The sequence below is a fragment of the Anarhichas minor genome, unplaced genomic scaffold (genome assembly GCF_050575085.1).
Source record: "Anarhichas minor isolate MPS153535 unplaced genomic scaffold, ASM5057508v1 ptg000071l, whole genome shotgun sequence".
Taxonomy (NCBI): domain Eukaryota; kingdom Metazoa; phylum Chordata; class Actinopteri; order Perciformes; family Anarhichadidae; genus Anarhichas; species Anarhichas minor.
Window position 1 is genome coordinate 5,606,841 of NW_027466517.1, and position 19,898 is coordinate 5,626,738.

Here is a 19,898-nt window from a genome sequence, read left to right on the forward strand (position 1 = left end):
AGTCAGTGAGAGGGGAGCGAGGCCACTCTCTTCACTAGGATAGTTGCTGCAGATATTGGTGTCCCACCAGTTAGCTTTAGCGGGAACACTCTGTTAACTGTGAAAGGCGGCCCGACAGCGTAACTCTACGCTCCCGTTAGCACGCCACTCGATTAGCTAGAACGGAGGCGCTCGGCCAACCGTGGAAAACGAACAATGGTTATAGAAAAACAATGTTAATCGATCTCACCGATTGCTGTCTTCGCGATTTTGGTGGCCCTTATCAGACTGAGTCCGGGGCTCGATGGTCCGCACGGCGAACACGGCGTTCCCTCCTAAGGCGGACAGCTTGTCGCAGCCTTTGGAGGGCGAAGATCCGCAACTCCGACCGGTGGTCACATGGCTACCGCTACAAACTCTAACATGTCTTGATCGTAGACAAAATAATTTCTTATTCTTGTTTAGTTTCTACTAGCATGGTAGTTAACCTGCATAGCGAGAAGATGAAAAAGGACTGATCTCAGGATGACACTGGAATTTATAGACGACGGGGGTTATCCAAGGTCACAGGTGACTTTGTTGGTATAAGTACTCGACCTGCGCATGTGCGAGACAGAAGATATCCAGTGTTAAGCATTGCCTCTGACGGTCAGTAAGGATGAAATAGAACAGGGATTAATGCATCTCATATCATGTCTAACTTTAGTGGGTATGGAATTAACCTGCAGATGATCCAGTTGAGACCAAACTTGCACTGCAACCAAGTGAGGTCATTAAGCATACAGTCATGAATGAGGATGGAAAATATCAAGCTGATGGGTCCAGTAGTGTGCGAGATTAGCCGTGGACAGACAGATACACACACGCAGACACACACAGACCAAACGCATGATCTCACAGGCTTACCTTCTGGCGGAGATAACAACATGCCAACAAGAACTTAGAAAGAACTATACAGGTCTAAGCAGCATGTAGGAGCAGCATATGGTCATTGATCAGTGTTGACCGATTAGATATAGGGATGTACCGATAACAATACTGATATGGGATATCTGTCCAATTCTGACTCCGATAGCTGGATCTGGTATCGGATACCATTATTTTAATAAATACCAATTTAGTACATTTATATCTATGCATTTATTTATTACATTTTGTTTTACTAAACTAGTAAAGCAATGTTTAAGTCAAGCCTTACATACAGAACAGTGATCCCAGTCTCTTCCACACAGTGAGACATACAGCATATTAATTAAACACTGGTATCGGATCAGTACTCGGTTCCGGCCCAGGTGTCAGTATCGATATGATACGGACTGAAAAAGTCAAATCGGTGCATCCCTATACTTAACATGAAATCAAACTACATACTGCACTGTACCCAGAGCCAACTGTTAATCCCCTTTTAAATTAAGTCATGTATGTCAGGGCTTGCCAATTATAGCTAACCAGAGAAGTTTTCCTGTCTCGATAACAGACTGATTAATAATTAAGCTCCAGGTTGACTGCACTGATTCCCACGTCTCTGTCAGGGTCAGCAGGATCGACTATCTCAGTTATAGAGTCAGAGGAACTCATACAGGACAATAGCTGCAGGACTGAGTGCCTTTAACACAATCTGGAAGATCGGAATCAGCATGTCTGCCAGTCTCACTACAGGTATGACCTTCTCACATTCATGCTCGTTGACTCCGTGAACTACTGCTTATACAACAGCAAGCTCTATTTTTATGGCAGGTCCTAAGCAGACTTTACAGACAGCTCTGCAAAACATGTGACACAGGAACACAGGGAAGGCAGAGATACAAACTATACAGGAGACAGATGCGTGTTAAAACAGCTGATTCATCAACTCTTAACAGGAATGGACATTACACATCTGTACGGGCTTTTCACTACAACACCTGCATTATCATTTCACCTTTAGCCCGTGCAAGACAAACCTTCTTGGCCTTATTGGGGTATAATAAGGAAGGAGTGATGTATCTTTGGGGCCTGTAGGTGGAACGGTCATCTGAAAGTGTCAGTTCTCTTATGTCACAAAAACAGATTTTCCACTGAGACCTCTGCCACCAGCCCAAACTTATGGAGGTGCAGCTGTGAGCTCTGTGGGTAACTGTATCTGGAATAGCTTTCTCCACACATTCACAACCGACCACATATACTGGAACCATTTGGTTGAAATGTATTTTTTTTTTCAGTTTACTGTTAATGCTCGTAAGTACATTTGAGTTAAATTACTACACACAAAGCCTGTTTAAATAACATCCAGAATAGTTTTTTAAAAATCCAAGTGGCTTCTACTTAAGACATTACTCAACTACGCTTTCATAATTAGGGGTACAGGAAAAAAATTCATCTATAATTTTGTGCACTTTTGGAGTGTTTCTTTTGCACCTCACATCTCATCAGAGCTCTGACTGGACTTCTGTTGATACGTGATGTGAGTCACGATTGAATTGTTGGAAACGATTCAATCTCCATCTCCAATCTCCAATAACTACGACCCGCCCCTCCTACCTGCTACAACTAGATCTGTTGTGAGGAAAATCACTTTGGTGCTTGTTTCAGCTCAGTACTGGCTCTCCCAGCCCTGAGCTGAAGGTCTGACTCGGGCTGCACAAGTCACAAGTTCCATGCTACAGTCATAAACCAACCATGAACTTTAATTTGTCCCCTTTTAGAAGTTTATTACTGATCAATCATGAAATCCAACAGTCTGTAATCAGTGTTTATAGTTGTTTTCTTTACCTTGGAGTTGATTTGTGAGTTGTGCAATGTTGCGGTTGGTCAGCTGGTCTCGTTTACTGCCTAAGGTCGTTAGTCACTGGGGGACTGACTCAGTGAATTAAGTGACTCGAAATCTCGATTCAATTTAATGAGTGACTCGTAGAAACCTGAGTCACTAGAAAGAGTCAAACACTTTCAGCCACACTTTTACTGGAAATTCAGCCCCACTGTTGTCACAGCTGACATTCCGGCATCCTCTACAGCGTTGTTGAATTACAGTTAATACGTGTACTTTGTATATATTGTAGTTATATCTCTGCTGTATGCTTTGATTTGTGTGCACATAGCTGCAGGCAGCAGCTCCTCAGGGTTCACCACTGGAGCCCCTCCCAGCACAGGTATCAGTGTGCATGCTGCTGACATCGCTGTGGTTGTCGTGTACCTTGTCTTCGTCATGGTGGTTGGGATCTGGGTAAGACCTGGAAGTGGCTCAACTCATGTAACACTTGCACCTACACTATCTTAAGACCTATCCCAGGTGTTATAACAGGTGTTCATGAGAGTGTGTTAAACCCCTGTGAGCTCACACTTAAAGCTGCAAAACATATTAATTCATACATCATCAAACAACTATTGTAAAGATATAGTGGAGATCCAGCAGTGTGTGTAGTATCCAACCCACTGTGTCAGCGCTGTTGCCGTTGTCCGCACTGTTAGCGCTGTTAACTGCTAGCCACCTGCTCAGCCGTCATCATGTTGAGAGCCTTGTGCAGGCGATCCCTCAGTCATAGCTATGCTTTGAATTTGGAATGTAGCTCCTGTAACTAATTGAAATATATAACCATTTTTAGTTTTCACAAATGCTTTAAGTGTCCTAAGACATGATTGGAGAAAATGCTAAGCCCTGGATACTACCAGGTGCCCGACAAAGAGCCAGATTGGGCTCTAAAAGTGGTACTTCTCTTTATGTGAAAAATATTAAAGCTTTACAGTACATGAACAGGTGACAGTGGTTCAAGTCCTTTTTATGAGTGCACGTTTCTGTACATGCTAAACACGTTTCTGGATTTGAGATATTTCTTTCATAATCTAGGCTACCTGAAAGGTGCTTGTTCTTTAATGAGTCAGTATGTGTTTTACTCATTATTTTATGTAAAGAGAACAGCAATTCTGGGAGCTCATGGTGCTCATTGGTTGTAAATGTGTGATACTGCATGAGAACACAGTTTGAAGTATCCTGCTGGCCTGCTCTCTACCTCTGCCTCCTCTACAGTCGTCAGCGCGAGCCAATCGCAGCACAGTGAGGGGCTACTTCCTGGCTGGCCGTTCAATGACCTGGTGGCCTGTGAGTACCGTATATCTGACTGGCGTGGGATGTTTTCTTCTCAATTCCATAAGAACATGTTGATGTGCTGTATGTCATATACAATATGTCTTTGTCAACATGTTGTACTGTTTTTTGTCTGAATCTTTGTTCTGTTTGGACTGAAGACATAACAGAGCAGTTATTCTGACAGTAGAGGAGTCAGCCAATAAGTATTGAGATGTTTCAGCATATTAAGCTTTATTAACAGTATGAATAACAAAGTCGTTTTTTTATAGATCGGTCAGATCCAAACTACGTGTGGTGCATTCATTTAGTAAAAGAAAAAAAGGCTCTTTATTATTCTGAGCTATGATATATTGACTTTTCATCGCACATACAATGTCCTTTGATTCTAATATGGCAACACTTGATAAACAGTATCCTCAGCTCTTTAGCAGGCCCTGCGTGATTCAGACGTGCTCAGTGTGACACTTAGTCTGCTGCAGATCAGTTTCTCCCATTTCACACAGTTTAGTCAGATCAAAAAGTAGAGGAGATGTCTTCATTATACAGACGTTTGTGCAAGAGCATAGGAAAAGATACTCTTGAAAGCTCAAAGGTTTTATAACTATTTTCCTCGACCTTTCCCCTCCTGGTGCAGGTCAATACCAACGTTTCTTCCATCTAGTCCCTGATTTCTTAAGAGCATTGTCTTTTTATTTTTTGTGATAGGCTAATTAGGCCTAAATAAATAGAAAACACATATATTTGAAAGTCCGGCCCCACATTGACTGCTTGGAAAATTCGAGCCCTTGGACAAATGTAGTTGACGACCTCTGCTTCATCGTGTTCAGGAGTCATGTTCAGTCTCAGCAGGATGTACCAGGAGGTGAGTGATGTTGATATCCAGTATGTCTGAGGACTAGAATACCCAGAAGTCTCCAAAGGAGCTTGATTCAGAGAACGGCTGTGTTCAAGAGTTCCAGACAGGGTTACATAGATTGAAGCCTGATTCTCAGAGACGAGGCAGCCACAACAAGGTCACTGTCCTCTTCCCTCGTACATGTTTGTCTCGGTATATAGCCCACTAAGGTACTAAACAATTACACCACAATACAAGGACTGTAATCTAAAGCCTTATTAAATATTGTATACATTCTACTTTCTGATATAATAGACAAAAGCCTTTGTTGTTAATGTGTATATGTTGTATGTGTTTCCAGATTGGAGCCTCTCTGATGTCCAGTAATGTTGGCAGCGGTTTGTTTATTGGTCTAGCAGGAACAGGAGCAGCCGGAGGCATTGCTGTTGGGGGATTTGAATGGAACGTAAGGATGACTTTGTGATTTTAGGAGAGAATGGGGCGACCAGTCGTTCAAGTCTTCTTTTTCCTCATCTAATACATATAGTACATACTGTATATCCAGTATATATAGTCAATATATAGCGGATGCACCTTTGGCAGTGATTGCAGTCTTGAGTCTGTGTGAATAGTTCTCTATCAGCATTGAACATCTGGACATTCTTCATTGTGAAACTGTTCAAGCATTGCATGGAGATAGTCAGTGAAACGCGTTTTTTTCAAATCCAACTGCAATTTAGCTGCTGGATTGAGCTCAGTGGGCAGATGAATAGAACCATGTGTGCTCACAAAACCCAGGCCTTGACTTTCCCCACACATCTAACAAAGAAGAATGTGTGGTGAGACCCTCACAGACACTTCAGACATGAGTCTTAGATGAGAGTTGAGTTGAGAGACAGGTTTTTGTTTGAGCCATCATCTTCCATTATATCCTGAGTTGTGAAGCACTTTGTGAGGTCTGTTCCAACATTAGAACTATGAATCATCGTCATCCTTCTGACGTGTATTAATAGTGATAGATACCCCGATGATGGTTTACAGATGCATGTGATAAATGAATGATATGGACATTATGGTGCTGTTGGAGAAGCTCACAGATGTCACACAGTGGTTCTTCTCTCTGACAGCTCTGATGAGTGGTGGAGCAGGGATAAGTAATGACATGCAAACTGATTAAGAGTGTTTCTACATCCATTCATGGCTACCTGTGGGGGTTGTAGGCTCCATAATGATTTAGATTTAAAACACAAAACCAGGTGAACGTGCAGCTTCATGAATCTGACAAATAAAGGTTGTGTTGGAACCATCCCTGTAGCTTTGGCTTTATTCTGGGGCTCATTGTCTTGCTGGAAAAAAGATCTTCCCCGAAGGTTTTCCTTGTATAATTTTAGCAGAGACGCATCCCCAGAGCATGATGCTGCCACCGCCATGTGTCATGCTAGGGCTGGCATCTCATGATGATGTTCAGTGTTTGGCTTACACCACACATGGTGTTTAGTCTGAAAGCCAAAACGCTCAATTTAGGTCTCATCAGATCATAGAACCTTCTTTCAGAAGGGTTCATTGTGGCCTCTGCAGGTAACACTTTACAATACAGTATTGTAGTAATTAAATAGGTATTGTAAGTGTTATTCTTCTGATATGTTGTGGGCTTTCTATGGCTCGACAGTCTGTCCTTCCAACGGTGATTTTGTGGGAAGCCTGGAGGGAATTTCTTACAATTTGGCACAAACGCCCACCTGGACTCAAGGATGAACTGATTAGAATTTGGTGGTCAAAGGTCAAGGTGAATGTGACCTCATGAAACATGTTAATGGAAATAGCTCAAGAATCATTTGCTAATTATGAAAATATCACACAGAAGTCTAATAGGATAAGATGATGAATTGTTGACTTTTGGACAGATATGATGTAAACTGCAACATGACTGGTTGGGAGGAGGCGTACAACCTCGAGGCAGTACTTCTAGTTTTTAGAGGCTTTCTCTTTGCCACTCTCCCATAAAGATGTGACTGGTGAGGCCAACAGCTGTCTTTAAAATCTCAACCTCTGATGCTTGAAACCCCTTGTGTGAGACAACCCTTCAGTCACCTCTTGGTGACGTCTAGACAGATATACTACTGTTCCATTCTCTTTCCATTTCTCAATGATGCACTGGGATTTGGGATTTGGGAACTGCACTGGGATATGTTTCTTGTAACCGTCCCCTGACTTTTGCTTTTCAATTATCACCAAGACCCACCAAAAGTTGGACCCTCCACATTGTTTACATCTGTGTGTCCTATTCCAGTAAAGTGGGTGAATACTTATGCAAACATATCTTATATTTCTTGTTTTGTACAATGTCAACCTATCCTATTCTTATCCTGTGTGCATTGCATTCAATATAATGACACTAAAGTGATTACAGGACAATAGCGGACACATACTGAGGCAGTGTGTGTGTGTGTGTGTGTGTGTGTGTGTTCCTGCAGGCAGTGTGGGTCCTGGTGGCTCTGGGCTGGATCTTTATCCCCGTCTACATTGCTGCTGGTGTGGTGACCATGCCTGAGTACCTGGCCAAGCGCTTTGGAGGCCAAAGGATACGCATATACATGTCTGTTCTGTCACTCATCCTCTACATCTTCACCAAAATATCTGTGAGACACACACACACACACACACACATTTACAGTATTCATTTGGCCGACTCTTTTGTCCAAAGCGACATACAAATGAGGTTAAATCCAACATGGATGGAGAATGGGGGGAGGCAAGGGGGGAGGCATAAATTCCAGGTGGGCGAATAGGGTGGAGGACATGTGCATCATAACAGATGGCGGTCTATGTTACTATCGAGTAGTTACAGAACACGTTTTTAGTCCGAAATATTTGTAGAAACTATCTCTCTCTTTACAACCACGGAAAGCAAATAGGCTGACCAAACTAAGGGACGTGTTCTGTCTGTCTTATCGATCTCTTCCGCTCCGGCAGTGCACTACAGGCAGTGACCCACATACACACACACACACACACACACACACACACACACACACACACACACACACTCTACACACCACAAACAGCGCTGTTCATGGTTCTGGTGATAAACAAGCCACTGTAAGCAGTCAGTGGGAGTGTCTGACATTGATGAATATCGTTTGGCTCTTTTAAAGTGAAGGTTGTTGCTTCTGTGATATATGCAGCCGAAAACACAGTGGAAACATCTGTCTGTTTGTGTATGCGTGTGTGTGTGTGTGTGTGTGTGTGTGTGTGTGTGTGTGTGTGTGTGTGTGTGTGTGTGTGTGTGTGTGTGTGTGTGTTACCCAGACAGATATATTTTCGGGGGCCATGTTTATCCAGGTGTCGTTGGGCTGGGATCTCTATCTGTCCACAGCCGTACTGCTGCTGGTCACTGCTATATACACTGTGGCAGGTAAACACACACACACACACACACACACTTATTTGTCCTATTGTTCATTATCGTGAACTTGAATACATATTAAAATTGTATCTTATTTTCTATTTATAGCTTGCATAGCTTCGCTTATCCCATCACCTTTTGTCACCAAACAAATGTGTCAATTCTGTGATTATTTTTTATGGATGGTTACATATGTGTGTGTGTGTGTGTGTGTGTGTGTGTGTGTGTGTGTGTGTGTGTGTGTGTGTGTGTGTGTTTGTGTGTAGGTGGTTTGGCAGCAGTGATCTACACTGATGCTTTCCAGACTTTGATCATGGTTGGTGGAGCCTTTACTCTAATGTTCATCGGTAAGGTGCACACACACACACACACACGCACACACACACACGCACACACACACGCACACACACACACACATAGATAAATACATGGTCAATAAAGGCTCCAACATACTGGAGACAGACCTTTTGGAAACAGTAGCAGTCTACTGAAGTCTGTGAACTTTTGTTAGAAAAACTAAAACAATGTGCCTATAATCTCTGATAACAATGATAAAGCATTATGTTTTAGAAATGCCTCTGACAGTATCTGGTATTTTGTACTTCACACTGGTTCCTCCCAGTGTTCTCTTCCTGTGAAGGTGAAAAAGTGTAACATTCACATTAATCCTAGGACGCATTTCAGGAACATACCCAGTATAATATCGATCAGTTCTCATGTGAAGTGTGTGTGTGTTTGCACATTTTCCAGCATTCTCCAAAGTGGGCTGGTATGAAGGCCTTGTGGTCCGTTACATGTCAGCAGTTCCCTCGGTGACAGTCGCCAACACCACCTGCCACCTACCTCGCAGTGACGCCTTCCGCTTGTTCAGGGACCCCGTGTCAGGGGACCTGCCCTGGCCAGGTCTGGTGTTTGGACTCACTGTCCTGGCTACATGGGTCTGGTGCACGGATCAGGTGACTTTACCTGCATTAAGAGGGCATCTGTCATTTGAAATGTGTGTGTGCAACTCTGCACGTTGGATTTAAAATGTAACTATGACGTTTAACTGCAGACTGAGCTTTATTTCTTTATTTAATGACTTCATTCTCAGAAGATATTTACAAACACTCTTGAGACCAAATAAGTGTCAATATCAGTGTATTGCAGTCTTTGTGAGGACCAATTTGACTTTTCTGCATAGCCGGTCCTTATTACCTCAAAGGACAGTTTGAAAGTTAATGCTTGGTTTTAAGGTTAGGGTCAGACACTGTATATAAGACTTAGACATAGTCTCCCATTGGTTTGTGGACCTTAAGTTCTGCATTTTGGTCATCACCATCTTGGTTTTTTGCAACCACGAGTGACTCTAGACGCTAAATAAGACATTTTTTGGTGACCAAAATGTTAAAATTAACTTTCACAAACACTGTGAATGAGTTTAAGTTCTAAGACAAAAACACGAACAACTTCCAGACCGCACTACGCCGTGTTCGCGACCTGTCAATCACTGTGTAGCCCCGCCCTAAAGCATCCCCTGCTTTATGGTCTGTGTGACTCTAAATGGACCATAATGTACTAAATGAACATCATGCTGTATTGAAGAAGACTTGAAACTAGAGATTGAGACCATAAACTCATGTTTACAATGTTTACTGAGGTAATAAATCAAGAGAGAAGTAGAGTCATTTTCTCATAGACTTCTATACAACCAGAGGAGTCGCCCCCTGGTGGACACTAGAGAGAATGCAAGTCTCAGGCACTTTAACGTTGGCTTTACTTTTCAGACCCAGAGTTTGCTGCCTGGTTAGGGTCGGGTTGAAAGAGAGGTGGTTTAGGGTTATTTTGGTTAAGTATTTAGTTGTAATGGTCAGAAGGGTCAGGGTTAGGGAATGTATTATGACAACGAGGGTCTTCCCGAGTATACAAAGACAAACGTGTATGTGTTTGTGTGTGCAGGTTATAGTCCAGAGGTCTCTGTCTGCCAAGTCTTTGTCTCATGCTAAAGGAGGCAGTGTGCTTGGAGGCTACCTCAAACTGCTGCCCATGTTCTTCATTGTCATGCCGGGCATGATCAGCCGATCACTGTTCCCAGGTCAGTCCATCTCTATTGGACTGTTATGCCAAATGCTTCTGTTCAAGCACATGCATCATTTTGATTTGATCATTACCTCATTAAACCAGCCAATCATTTACCAAAACATATTTCCATCCATCGTTACATTTATTGATGGAATTTAGCATGAGATTGTACACAGCTTTCTTTAACAGCTTTCAAAGTGCAGATCCAGAGGGAAACTCCACACATCAGCACACAGGCAGCACAGACATCATGCTCACTGTGCGTGATGATGTCTCTGGAGGTTGACTGTGTTATTATGAGTAATGGTCAGAAATAGATCTGCAATCTAAAACACCACAGCTTTTTTAAAGTAAGGTACATCTTTTAATGAATGACTACTCAAACTGTGTATCCAAAAGGTTGGGAGCTTTGTTCTAAAACATGAAGAAGCAGGACAAATACGTGTAACTAACTCACTGCATCTTATACGCTCTGTGTGTGTGTGTGTGTGTGTGTGTGTGTGTGTGTACAGATACGGTAGGTTGTGTGGATCCAGCAGTGTGTCAGAGTGTATGTGGAACTTCAGTTGGCTGCTCCAACATCGCCTACCCTAAACTAGTGGTGGAGCTAATGCCTGTGGGTGAGTCGCGCACACACACACACGCACGCACACACGCACGCACACACACACGCACGCACACACGCACGCACACACACACACGCACGCACGCACACACACACACACACACTAGGCTTGGCCAAAGTCAGTGTAGAGAACTCTTCTCTCCATGTTTAGGTTTTTTTACTTTCAAATCTTGCACCTTGCACTCAGTTGTAATTGACTTTAGCTCTGTCTGTTAATCCTTCATCTCTGGTGTGAGGACATATTAGGAGAAACTAAAGATCAAACAATATTTCAAATTCAACTCAAATAGTAGTGTATAGAGCTTTATGTAAAGCACTGTAGTGTACTGTGGTATACATGGATTGTAAATATAATCTGATACATCTTGAAAATATGACAATTTATGAAAGGAAAACGTCAGAGAACTGTTGCAGTTCGACAACACAACACAAAAAAAGTCGTATCATTGGAAATTCTTTATTAGTAATAAGCCTTTGAAATGTACCATCTCGTTTTCAAAGGGGTCATCAATGACAATGATACAGTATAAGCACAAAAACAATTATAAATATCAAATAATAATCATCCCAGCAGAGAATGAAAATGGATCATTCATTCACAGATTATAGAAAAGTATTCATACCAGGGATATTATGACTATTATTATGTTATGACTGTTTCATAGACAGGTTAAGTCAAACCTGACTTAGTTTCATTTGCCATATGAATTTGAAGTAAATACACATTGAGTGAAGGACAACAGGCCAACAGTAAGGAGGACCCTAAGGCACAGCAGGAAGGTTGAGTTTATCAGCAGTTCCACTGGATCAAAGTCTAAAATACGAGCTTACAGAGAGACAAGACAAGCAGCTTCTATGGTCTAACAGTGAGTCAGGAGACCGGTTTCAGTGAGCAAGAGCTGCAGCAGGAAAGTTGTTTTGACCAGCGGTTCTCAACCTGGGGAGCTGTCCCGAGATCCTGACAGTCACTGGGGGAACGTCTCTGTCGTCATAACGCGATGTGTCTCTTCACACAAAGAAGAGATGTGAGGAAAAGATGTGAGGAGAGAAAAACTGAAGATGTTAGTTCAATCAGGAGAGACAAATCAGATCAAGAAATAGAATTGTTTATTATTAACAGATGATATGTGATGATAAAGTCTGGACTGTGATGGAGGGCGTCTGCTCTGAGCAGCAGCAAGATAAACCCCGATATCAAACCTATAGGCCACCTCTGCCCAAAAGAGTAAACAGAATATAAGATGTTGGCCTCTGTTTGACAAACATCTCCACACATAGACATGTCAAACCTCTACTAACATCATACGTGTGTTTAACGTGCTCCAACACTCAACAGCTATGTGTTTCCTGAGCTATTCACTGCTTCTGCGTTAGTATTGTTTTTTCCTTATGTAAATAGATTAATGATCAAATAATACATGAGTAGAATGTAAAGGTCTTTTCAGATCAAACACAAACAACTTAAAAGTTGAAACACATCTATTTCTATGAGCCTATATCCAAACAGAACCGGAAGCTTTCGTGTGTAATGTTGAGTGTAAGTTTATTACAGTAAAAACAATAATGACAACAATGACTGTCAGGGTGTGAAACTTTCATTTTCGGTGGAATGCATGAACACGAATACTTGTGAAAGGTTTGAACAGCAAAAATCAAAACAAATATTTGCTCTACATCAAAATGCTTCACCTGATATCTCACCTGGCTGGTCCTTCTGTCTGTGCAGGTCTGCGTGGTCTGATGCTAGCAGTGATGCTAGCTGCTCTGATGTCATCTCTGACCTCCATCTTTAACAGCAGCTCCACTCTGTTCACACTGGACCTCTACCACAGAGCCAGGCCTGGAGCCTCAGAGAGGGAGCTCATGATAGTTGGAAGGTAGGAGTGATACAAGACTGATACATGTCCTAAAAAATGCCCCTTGATGCAAAGCTGAGATTTGGTTGTATAATTAAAATTGCAACTGACTCAAAAACCAACACAAGAGTGTCTCTTTATCTCTCTGTGCACTACTGGTCCTGTGTGTGTTGTTCCAAACCCCAACATTCCCACTCTGTAAGAAATGTGGGTTCACTGCTGCTTCACATTTACCAAAAGGGTCTTCCAAATTAGAACCGAATCCAAAATGTCATGAACCAGGTATACGTAAAAAAAAGAAAAAGTTGTTCTGCTTATCGGTTCCTAAGCAACACATTAAGAGCTAACGGGAACCTCTTGGTTTTGTTTCGGCTGCTCTATTTCTGCTTCCAGCGATCTATAAACCTGTTAATTCCAAGCCTCCATTGCTGGATGTACTGTTTTCTACATGGGGACTCGCTGTTATAACATCTCGTCACTTTGTAAATAAAAATCTCTATCGATTAAAATGTAGTTATCTTGCGCCCTTCTTATAGAAAATGATTATTTTATTGGCTATTTTAGCTGGTTTTCACACATTTAAGAAACCTGCATAGATGCACATATTTAGTCATAAACAGTAGATGAGTCTGGAGAAGTGAAGTGTGGGCTGAACTGGGATCATGGTAAACAAATAGATCATTTTTATTGTGGCTTCTATTCCCATGCTTGATTAACCCAGTACTGTAATTCATCCTTTGTTTTCAGCAGTAGAGTGAAGTGAACTTGGGAGAAATCCTAAATATATGTGATGTTGTCTGTAGTGGAGTGGAACAGGTGTGTCTCTACGGAACCTCTCTCAGTGACCATGACTTCACCTCAGCCAAACATAAAACTAGTTTGTGTATTTCCAGGGTGTTCATCCTGGTCTTGGTGTGTGTTAGTCTGTTGTGGATTCCGGTCATCCAAACAGCCAACAGTGGACGGCTGTTTGATTATATCCAATCAGTGACCAGCTTTCTAGCTCCGCCCATCACCGCTGTATTCCTAATGGCTGTCTTCTGGCCACGTGCCAACGAGCAGGTAGGTCTCACTCACACACACACACACACACACATGAATTTAAGGAGCCAAATTTACTTTTTAGTAAATGTACTTTTATTTAGGAAGACGCATCCTGTACGTGTAAAGGCAGATTTTGTTAAGAGCAGTGAGCGAGGACCCAAACACAGGCAGAGACAGAGGGGAGGAGGTTTTAAAGAGAATGGGATTTATAGCTGGGGTTGAAGATGGAGAAGGGGACATGATGAGGAATGGAGGAGCGTGGCTGGACCCGAGGGGGGGATGGTTGACGAGCGGTCGGGTAAGGCAGGCAGACTGGAGAAGCAGATGTGGCAGTGATCCTTGGACAGAGGACAAACAGTGAGCGGCTGAGCACAAGGTCAAATCCTCAAAAGAATGAACTCTAGAGGAGCCTGAGATGGGATTCTAGATGAGTGATGAGTGGGTGAAGAGCCAGAGCCAGAGCACATGAACTGCAGAGATGACGAGCTGATGAACGACAGATGTGTGAGCTGAGGGGTTTGATGAGCTGATTGCAGGCAGGTGTGAAGGCAGACTGTGCCCAGGACAGCAGGACAAGAAGAGACTCCCACACACACACACAAACACACAGACAAGGACAGGAATTTAGCAAACACGTGTCAATGTCCGCTCGTCACATGAATACAGTCTTTTCAAAATAAACTTCAGTCTTCAAGGAAACAACTCACTTAGGTTTAGAAAAAACAACAACTATGTAGGTTTAGGAAAACATCATTTGGGTTAAAATAACTACAGAAGTGGTCCCACCTCCTTCTCACCAGTACTGTGTGAGTTTTTGTGGTCTTTCTATTTCCTTGTTTATGATTACGTAGATTACATATGAAGTGATTTTGTAGGATATCTAAGAATTCCGTTCTCCTGACCGCTCATCCTATTCAGGGGCGCTGGAGCCGATCCCAGCTGACATTGGCAAAGGCAGGGTACACCCTGGACAGGAATTGCAGCATGTTCATTTTCCTAGGTTTAGCTACGTCTGATACCGCTGCACCGAGGCACCCTTTAGTGTCTGTATGAGACGCACTAGGCTTTCAATTAACTACGATGGCAACCCATCCAAGTCATTATTAGACTCTCAGAGCAGCTGCCGTAGTATAAAGAGGGACAAAGTCTAAGTGATTCTAGAGGGGAATCCAGACATGTCCGCAATGATTCTAGAGGGGAACCCAGACATGTCCGCAATGATTCTAGAGGGGAACCCAGACATGTCCGCAATGATTCTAGAGGGGAACCCAGACATGTCCACAATGATTCTAGAGGGGAACCCAGACATGTCCCCAATGATTCTAGAGGGGAACCCAGACATGTCTGCAATGATTCTAGAGGGGAACCCAGACATGTCCGCAATGATTCTAGAGGGGAACCCAGACATGTCTGCAATGATTCTAGAGGGGAACCCAGACATGTCCGCAATGATTCTAGAGGGGAACCCAGACATGTCTGCAATGATTCTAGAGGGGAACCCAGACATGTCCGCAATGATTCTAGAGGGGAACCCAGACATGTCCGCAATGATTCTAGAGGGGAACCCAGACATGTCCGCAATGATTCTAGAGGGGAACCCAGACATGTCCGCAATGATTCTAGAGGGGAACCCAGACATGTCCGCAATGATTCTAGAGGGGAACCCAGACATGTCCACAATGATTCTAGAGGGGAACCCAGACATGTCCCCAATGATTCTAGAGGGGAACCCAGACATGTCCGCAATGATTCTAGAGGGGAACCCAGACATGTCCGCAATGATTCTAGAGGGGAACCCAGACATGTCCGCAATGATTCTAGAGGGGAACCCAGACATGTCCGCAATGATTCTAGAGGGGAACCCAGACATGTCTGCAATGATTCTAGAGGGGAACCCAGACATGTCCGCAATGATTCTAGAGGGGAACCCAGACATGTCTGCAATGATTCTAGAGGGGAACCCAGACATGTCCGCAATGATTCTAGAGGGGAACCCAGACATGTCTGCAATGATTCTAGAGGGGAACCCAGACATGTCCACAATGATTCTAGAGGGGAACCCAGACATGTCAACAATGATTCTAGAGGGGAACCCAGACATGTCCGCAATGATTCTAGAGGGGAACCCAGACATGTCCGCAATGATTCTAGAGGGGAATCCAGACATGTCCGCAATGATTCTAGAGGGGAACCCAGACATGTCCGCAATGATTCTAGAGGGGAACCCAGACATGTCTGCAATGATTCTAGAGGGGAACCCAGACATGTCCGCAATGATTCTAGAGGGGAACCCAGACATGTCCGCAATGATTCTAGAGGGGAACCCAGACATGTCCGCAATGATTCTAGAGGGGAACCCAGACATGTCCCCAATGATTCTAGAGGGGAACCCAGACATGTCTGCAATGATTCTAGAGGGGAACCCAGACATGTCCGCAATGATTCTAGAGGGGAACCCAGACATGTCCGCAATGATTCTAGAGGGGAACCCAGACATGTCTGCAATGATTCTAGAGGGGAACCCAGACATGTCCGCAATGATTCTAGAGGGGAACCCAGACATGTCCGCAATGATTCTAGAGGGGAACCCAGACATGTCCGCAATGATTCTAGAGGGGAACCCAGACATGTCCGCAATGATTCTAGAGGGGAACCCAGACATGTCCGCAATGATTCTAGAGGGGAACCCAGACATGTCCGCAATGATTCTAGAGGGGAACCCAGACATGTCCGCAATGATTCTAGAGGGGAACCCAGACATGTCCGCAATGATTCTAGAGGGGAACCCAGACATGTCCGCAATGATTCTAGAGGGGAACCCAGACATGTCCGCAATGATTCTAGAGGGGAACCCAGACATGTCCGCAATGATTCTAGAGGGGAACCCAGACATGTCCGCAATGATTCTAGAGGGGAACCCAGACATGTCCGCAATGATTCTAGAGGGGAACCCAGACATGTCCGCAATGATTCTAGAGGGGAACCCAGACTTGTCCGCAATGATTCTAGAGGGGAACCCAGACATGTCCGCAATGATTCTAGAGAGGAACCCAGACATGTCAACAATGATTCTAGAGAGGAACCCAGACATGTCCGCAATGATTCTAGAGAGGAACCCAGACATGTCAACAATGATTCTAGAGGGGAACCCAGACATGTCCGCAATGATTCTAGAGAGGAACCCAGACATGTCAACAATGATTCTAGAGGGGAACCCAGACATGTCCGCAATGATTCTAGAGGGGAACCCAGACATGTCCGCAATGATTCTAGAGGGGAACCCAGTGTCACACTGACATTCATCGAGACATAGAGCGGTGATCAGTGCAGTGGCTTTGCTAAATGTGTGTTACTAAAAACGGAGAAAACTACTCAGTGTTTTCTTCAACTTCCTTAACTTTGTGGTCACTAGCAACATGATCGACCTGCATCAGAAACTTGTAGGAGAAAACACAAGCAGCCACTTGTAGTTCTTGTGGTCTCCAGACAGCTGCAGTCGTCCCAGAGTGTAGTTACCTATTTGAAAAATACAACAACAATAGATTTTGATAGTAAGCACCAGTGACAGGGCTACAAGATTCAAAATCTTAAGGCCCTTTTCATTTCAGTGATGTTTGTGTGTGTGTGTATTTCTCAGGGTGCATTCTGGGGTCTGATGGCTGGACTGGTGGTGGGACTGATCCGCATGGTGCTAGAGTTCTCCTATGAAACTCCCTCCTGTGGTCAGCCTGACGGTCGCCCTGCCATCCTGGCTGATGTTCACTACCTGTACTTTGCTCTCATCCTATTGGCTCTTACCTGCCTCATCATTGCTGCTGTCAGCTTGGCCACTGCCCCAATACCTAAAGAACATGTAAGGACCACGTCTTACATTGATGGACACAAGTATTCAGCACCCCTGTCTATGCTGTGTGACTCCTCAGAGCTATCTGTACAGCTCTGTATTAATCTCTTAATACAGATCACATGTGTTAGCTGGAGGGTTTCAACACCACAGCACTAAACATTCATATTGGACAATTCAATGGCAACGTTCAGCTGGACCAAGACGCAATAAAGAAAATGGAAGGACTGTTACGATGCTTGTTAAAGCACTGCACAAGCAAATGTACGGTGGCCCTGAGAGCTCAAATCAACAAAACACAAGCAAATCAAGAAAACCTCTTCACCAATTTGACATTCGCAGCAAGTAGTACCAGTAGTGCAGTAGTGACATGGTTTCTTGGCTTATTACGTTCTTGAAGTTACCAGCAATGACCGTCATGTGTTTGAGTTTGCTCCCCTGAACACATTGGGGTCCTTTATACTAGTGTCACTGAGCTAATCCACTCCACTGTTTGGCTGTGTTGTGACAGACACAAGGCATTGTGCTTTCTGCAGTCCTTGTCCCTGAATATGGAAAAGTAAATCCTTCACAAAGGTGTGCTTGATATTTCATATGAAGGTACTTGTTTTCAGTGTGAGCAGAGCAGGAATATAGTTCCAGGAACTCATCCTCAAACAGGTGGAGAAGTGTGTAAACCAAAGCTGAACCAATGACAGTGTCTACACAGTGGAAAGGGGCTAGTCTGTTCTGTCAATGTGATCCTGTACCACATGTATGTATGAGCTCACCCTCCTCTCTCCTGTCCAGCTGTACAGGCTGACCTGGTGGTCCAGACACAGCCGGGAGCCTCGTATCGACCTCACGGGTCCCCCGATGACCTCTGACCCCAGCCGGGACTCTGAGCGCTTGCCAGAATCCTGTTGGCTGAGAGGAGCTCTGAGGCTCTGTGGTCTGACTGGTCCCAGCTCTGCCTCGGTGGCTCCAGCAGTTGAAAACAGCGAGCTGGACTCGCTGCAGGAGGAGCCGCTGTGGAGGAGAGTCTGCGATGTGAACGGCCTGCTCCTGCTGGCTGTTAACGTGTTTCTGTGGGGATATTTTGCCTAATAACTTGTTATCGGTAAAGTTACATTGATCAGCTGCTGTGCTGGATCTGTCTTATATGCACCAACAGACAGTTCATCTCATCAGGAAACACGTATAGTAGTAATGATCATGGAACACATTTAACCAGTCAAGGTCCATAATTGACTTACAAGGACACGTTTTAACACAGTAACAAAAGACAGCTGGGAGAACATGTCCCTCTCCCTGAGGGACATGTGTTCAGACACCCAGCGGTGGCAACATTTGAGAATTCTGGAAAACAGAAAGAAATTCCCTGCAATTTACAATCCAGAACACTAATCACTTCCAAGATTCATAACATGTTCTTTGTCTCATGAAAAATCCTGCTTTAAAGCCATATTTGTTCATTTGACTCCCACACAATCAGAACAAATGTTCGATGGTCTGTCTATCCACACACCACTCAGTACTCATGAAGCTAGACAGCCCTGAGACATCTCAGACACAATATACAGAAACCTAACCACCACACAGCAGGACTGATGGCTTGTTATAAGATTAGAACATGATATTTCATATGCTCTTGTATTCTTGTAATGATTTAAAGTGAGCTTTTATATCATTTGCATAAGTCTGTGTAACTGAAGGTACCATCATCTGTGTGAGAGTGTTTGTGGAGGTCAGACAAGAACATTGATGTCACTTACACTCACTTAACACACTTGCTTGTTAGTGTACTTTACATACATTTTAGTAGAGAAGATTTGTGTACTTTTGTCCTTCTTTGTGTCTTTGTGTATGACAAACACAAAAATCACAATCACATATAGAAAAGTGCTGCAAGTAGCACAGACGACAACGGGAACTGTTTCTAGGCAACACTAGCATGTATTTTCGTCTTATTAAGTTCTTGAAGTTACCAGCAACGACCGTCATGTGTTTCAGTTTGCTAAAGACACACTTCAATGTTGAATAAACATAGACTAAGAACGTGTGAGTTCCTACCACAGCCCAAAGACATGCAGCTAAGGTTGATTGATGAGTGAGTGTGAGGTGGACTGTGCACCTGCCCATCAGGCCTCTAACATTCATACCCATTCACACACCACAGGAACAGCCTACATTGGGGTTAGTAGTT

The 19,898-nt window shown here is 43.7% G+C and overlaps 1 protein-coding gene across 2 annotated transcripts; it reads left to right on the plus strand.

The window, feature by feature from the left end:
- The first annotated feature begins 1,550 nt into the window (after positions 1–1,550).
- On the plus strand, positions 1,551–18,799 carry slc5a9 (solute carrier family 5 member 9). 2 transcript variants are annotated; one of them, XM_076079257.1, is made up of 14 exons: positions 1,551–1,638; positions 3,057–3,181; positions 3,983–4,054; positions 5,239–5,343; positions 7,352–7,516; positions 8,187–8,292; positions 8,550–8,630; positions 9,034–9,239; positions 10,222–10,357; positions 10,857–10,964; positions 12,696–12,846; positions 13,719–13,887; positions 17,507–17,722; positions 18,503–18,799. In XM_076079257.1, exons 1-14 carry the CDS (start codon positions 1,617–1,619, stop codon positions 18,797–18,799), a joined length of 1,959 nt encoding a protein of 652 aa, XP_075935372.1. In that variant the 5' UTR covers positions 1,551–1,616. The 2 variants fall into 2 exon arrangements, with proteins under 2 accessions (XP_075935372.1, XP_075935373.1); XM_076079258.1 differs by lacking the exon at positions 1,551–1,638 and having other exon boundaries at positions 3,116–3,194; positions 3,996–4,054.
- The last annotated feature ends 1,099 nt before the right edge of the window (positions 18,800–19,898 follow it).